This window comes from Sinocyclocheilus rhinocerous, unplaced genomic scaffold (genome assembly GCF_001515625.1).
Source record: "Sinocyclocheilus rhinocerous isolate Xijiao unplaced genomic scaffold, SAMN03320098_v1.1 scaffold604, whole genome shotgun sequence".
NCBI lineage: Eukaryota > Metazoa > Chordata > Actinopteri > Cypriniformes > Cyprinidae > Sinocyclocheilus > Sinocyclocheilus rhinocerous.
In genome coordinates this window covers 88,320-91,316 of record NW_015658518.1, presented here as the reverse complement: position 1 = coordinate 91,316, position 2,997 = coordinate 88,320, and the positions used below count along the sequence as shown (strand labels likewise).

Below are 2,997 nucleotides of genomic sequence, written 5' to 3'. Positions count from 1 at the left end.
GTTTTTTGAACATTAAAGCATGTCAACATATTCTGTTACACCAAATACACCAAATAATTATCTTTAAAAAAGCATCATATGACCCCTTTAAGACTAAATGAAGAAAAATGGACATGTAAGACATATTTCAACAAAACAAGCTTAGTTAAGACCCAGTTCATTTAGTCACAAAGACAATAACACATGGATGAGTAGAGAGGTAAAGTAGGTACTTGGAGTGTTAACGGTTGATGGGAATCTGGGAACAAGGGATTGTACTACACTCTTTACCTTCCTCCATGCAGGGACTGGAGCCAACCGCACTGACTCTTTCAGAGAGGGAGCGGCCGGAGAGGGGGTCAGTATGAGGCATGCATTTCATTGATAAAAGAGACAGTAAAGACATTTAGCTACTTCAACTCAAACAGACAAGAAACTAGCTTTTGAAACAGCATTAAGACTAAATGAAGAAAAATGGACATGTAAGACATATTTCAACAAAACAAGCTTAGTTAAGACCCAGTTCATTTAGTCACAAAGACAATAACACATGGATGAGTAGAGAGGTAAAGTAGGTACTTGGAGTGTTAACGGTTGATGGGGATCTGGGAACAAGGGATTGTACTACACTCTTTACCTTCCTCCATGCAGGGACTGGAGCCAGCCGCACTGAATCTTTCAGAGAGGGAGCGGCCGGAGAGGGGGTCAGTATGAGCCCCAGATCGGGCATGCAGTCCCCCTGTAACCAGTGAAGTGACCAATGGAAAAGTGAGGAAGTGCCAAAGCCATTAACATCCATTGGAGTGAGAAAGAGAATGGAAAAGAACAGAAATGAGAAATAAGGATAGGCATGCAGAGAGAAACTGAAAGTGAATGACTGAACTGACTGCAGAAAAAACACCTGCAATGTGCATTGCAATGCATGAATAAATAACAACTATTAAAAACATGTGATCAGGTACTGAGTTTGAAACAAATTCATGCAGGAAGTAGAAGGAAACAGATGAATGAGCAGACATCCAAATGAGTCAGTCCATGCATGAGCCAGACCACAGACACCTGAGAAAAACACTACCGTTTAAAAGCTTGGGGTCAGTAAGATTTTTTATTGTTTTTGAAGTATTTTATGCTCACCAAGGCTGCATTTATGCAGTAAAAGAGAAATATAGTTACATTTTATTACAAAATATATTTAATAGGATGGCAACACTGAATTTCCAGCAGCCATTACTTCAGTCTCCAGGAAGCATTTCCTATTATCATCACAGTTGAAAACTGCTTAAATTGGGCCACTTAATATTTTTGTGAAAACCAAGACACATTTTATTAATAATTCTTATATGAATAGAAAGTTAAAAAGAAGAGCCTTTATTTGAAAAAGAAATCTTTTGTAATTTTACAAAAGACTTTACTGTCATTTTTGATTGATTTATTGCATTCTTTCTGAATAAATGCATTTATTAATTTTTTTTAAACATTCTTACTGACCCCAAGCTTTTGAACGGTAGTATACAAATAACCTTTTATCTTGCATGGCTCCAGTAGATAACAGTGTCAAACTCATCAGCCTCACACTGCTGCAGAGCACAAAGGGTTTAGCTTCCTACAAAAAGCTCCCAAATCCTCACTCATGCCAGTCATTCCTGCTGGCTACTCCATTAGAATGGATCACAACATGAATCTGAGTAAATTTCCTCTATAAACCTGATCATTTCAAACAATCCCAGCATGCTGTGCACTTCAAACATCAAGTAACAGCAGTTTAGGACAGGATTCGTCTCGCTTGGTTTAACAAACCTGGGCTTTATAACCATATGGGCTTTTATGCGTCCCACATAAATAAATAGCATTGCAAAAAAAAGTAATGCTGATTCACAACGTGATATTCTAACACTGCCCGCCAAAAATCAGTTGTCATTTTCATGTAGTATTTTGCCTATTTCCTGGTAAATAAAGGTTCATTTTTAACTTAAGTTTAAAATGAAACCGTTTCTACAGATTGAAGGAATAATATACAGTCTAGTGTTATTAACTAAAACTAAAAAAAAAAATTTTAAAAAAATGTAATAAATGTAAATACTAAAATTACAGAAGTAAAAATAAAGTAAAATAGAAAAACTAATAAAAATGACAACACATAATATTAAACTAAAATGAAAACTGAAAATATAAAAATAAAGCTAACTCGAAATATTAATAAATACTATAATAGCATGCAAATAATAACAAAATAGCACTGGTACAGTCAGCCAGACATTCCTGCAGAACAACAAACATTTTGTTGCAAATTTTGCTCCAACAAAGCAGTTTAGCCTGTTGCTGAAGATGATGTTTTATTACCACTTGTTATTTTAAGAATTCACAAATGAACGTCCATAGTCATTTTAGGCAGCTACCGTGCAAAAACACAAATTTTAACCCACCTGTCGTTTGAGACCGGTGGACTGCGTCGGGGCGTTCTCCTCAAACTTCGCTAACAGCTGTGTGGCCATCGACTTCACTTTGTTGTTGTTGTTCGCTGCTGCAGCCGAGTCAATTTTACGTTCTGCCAGAGCAGTAGCTATAGAGGGCCTGTCGTCTCGATTAACCCTCTGCAACTCTTCCTGTGATGTTGGAAAACAGGAATGAAAGGATTTGGACAAGTACATACAGTTAGGTCCATATATATTTGGACACAGGCACAATTTGTATTATTTTAGCTTCTGACCAAAACATATTCAAGTTACAGTTATATGAATATGGGCTTAAAGTGCACACTCTGAGCTTTAATTTGAGGGTATTCAACTTATCATAATTGGAGGAAAGGTTAAGGAATTACAGCTCTTTAATATGTACCTCCCCCCTTTTTCAAGGGACCATAAGTAATTGACTCAAAAGCTGTTTCATGGACAGATGTGGGCTATTCTTTAATTATTTCTATATCAATTAAGCAGGTAAAAGTTCTGGAGTTGATTCTAAAAGTGTGCTATTTGCATTTGGAAGCTGTTGCTGTGAACCCACATCATGCAGTCAAAGGAT

At 36.6% G+C, this 2,997-nt stretch overlaps 1 protein-coding gene across 1 annotated transcript in view; it reads right to left on the bottom strand.

Annotated features, from left to right (window-relative positions):
- The window catches only part of mical3a (microtubule associated monooxygenase, calponin and LIM domain containing 3a), a 93,909-nt gene that overhangs the window by 44,187 nt on the left and 46,725 nt on the right, over positions 1-2,997 (bottom strand). Inside the window, exons 17-18 of the mRNA XM_016530806.1 lie at positions 2,403-2,582; positions 617-718 (exon numbers count right to left, since the gene is read on the bottom strand). Of these exons, the coding sequence (XP_016386292.1) occupies positions 617-718; positions 2,403-2,582 (282 nt within the window). The remainder of the gene's footprint in view (positions 1-616; positions 719-2,402; positions 2,583-2,997) is intronic.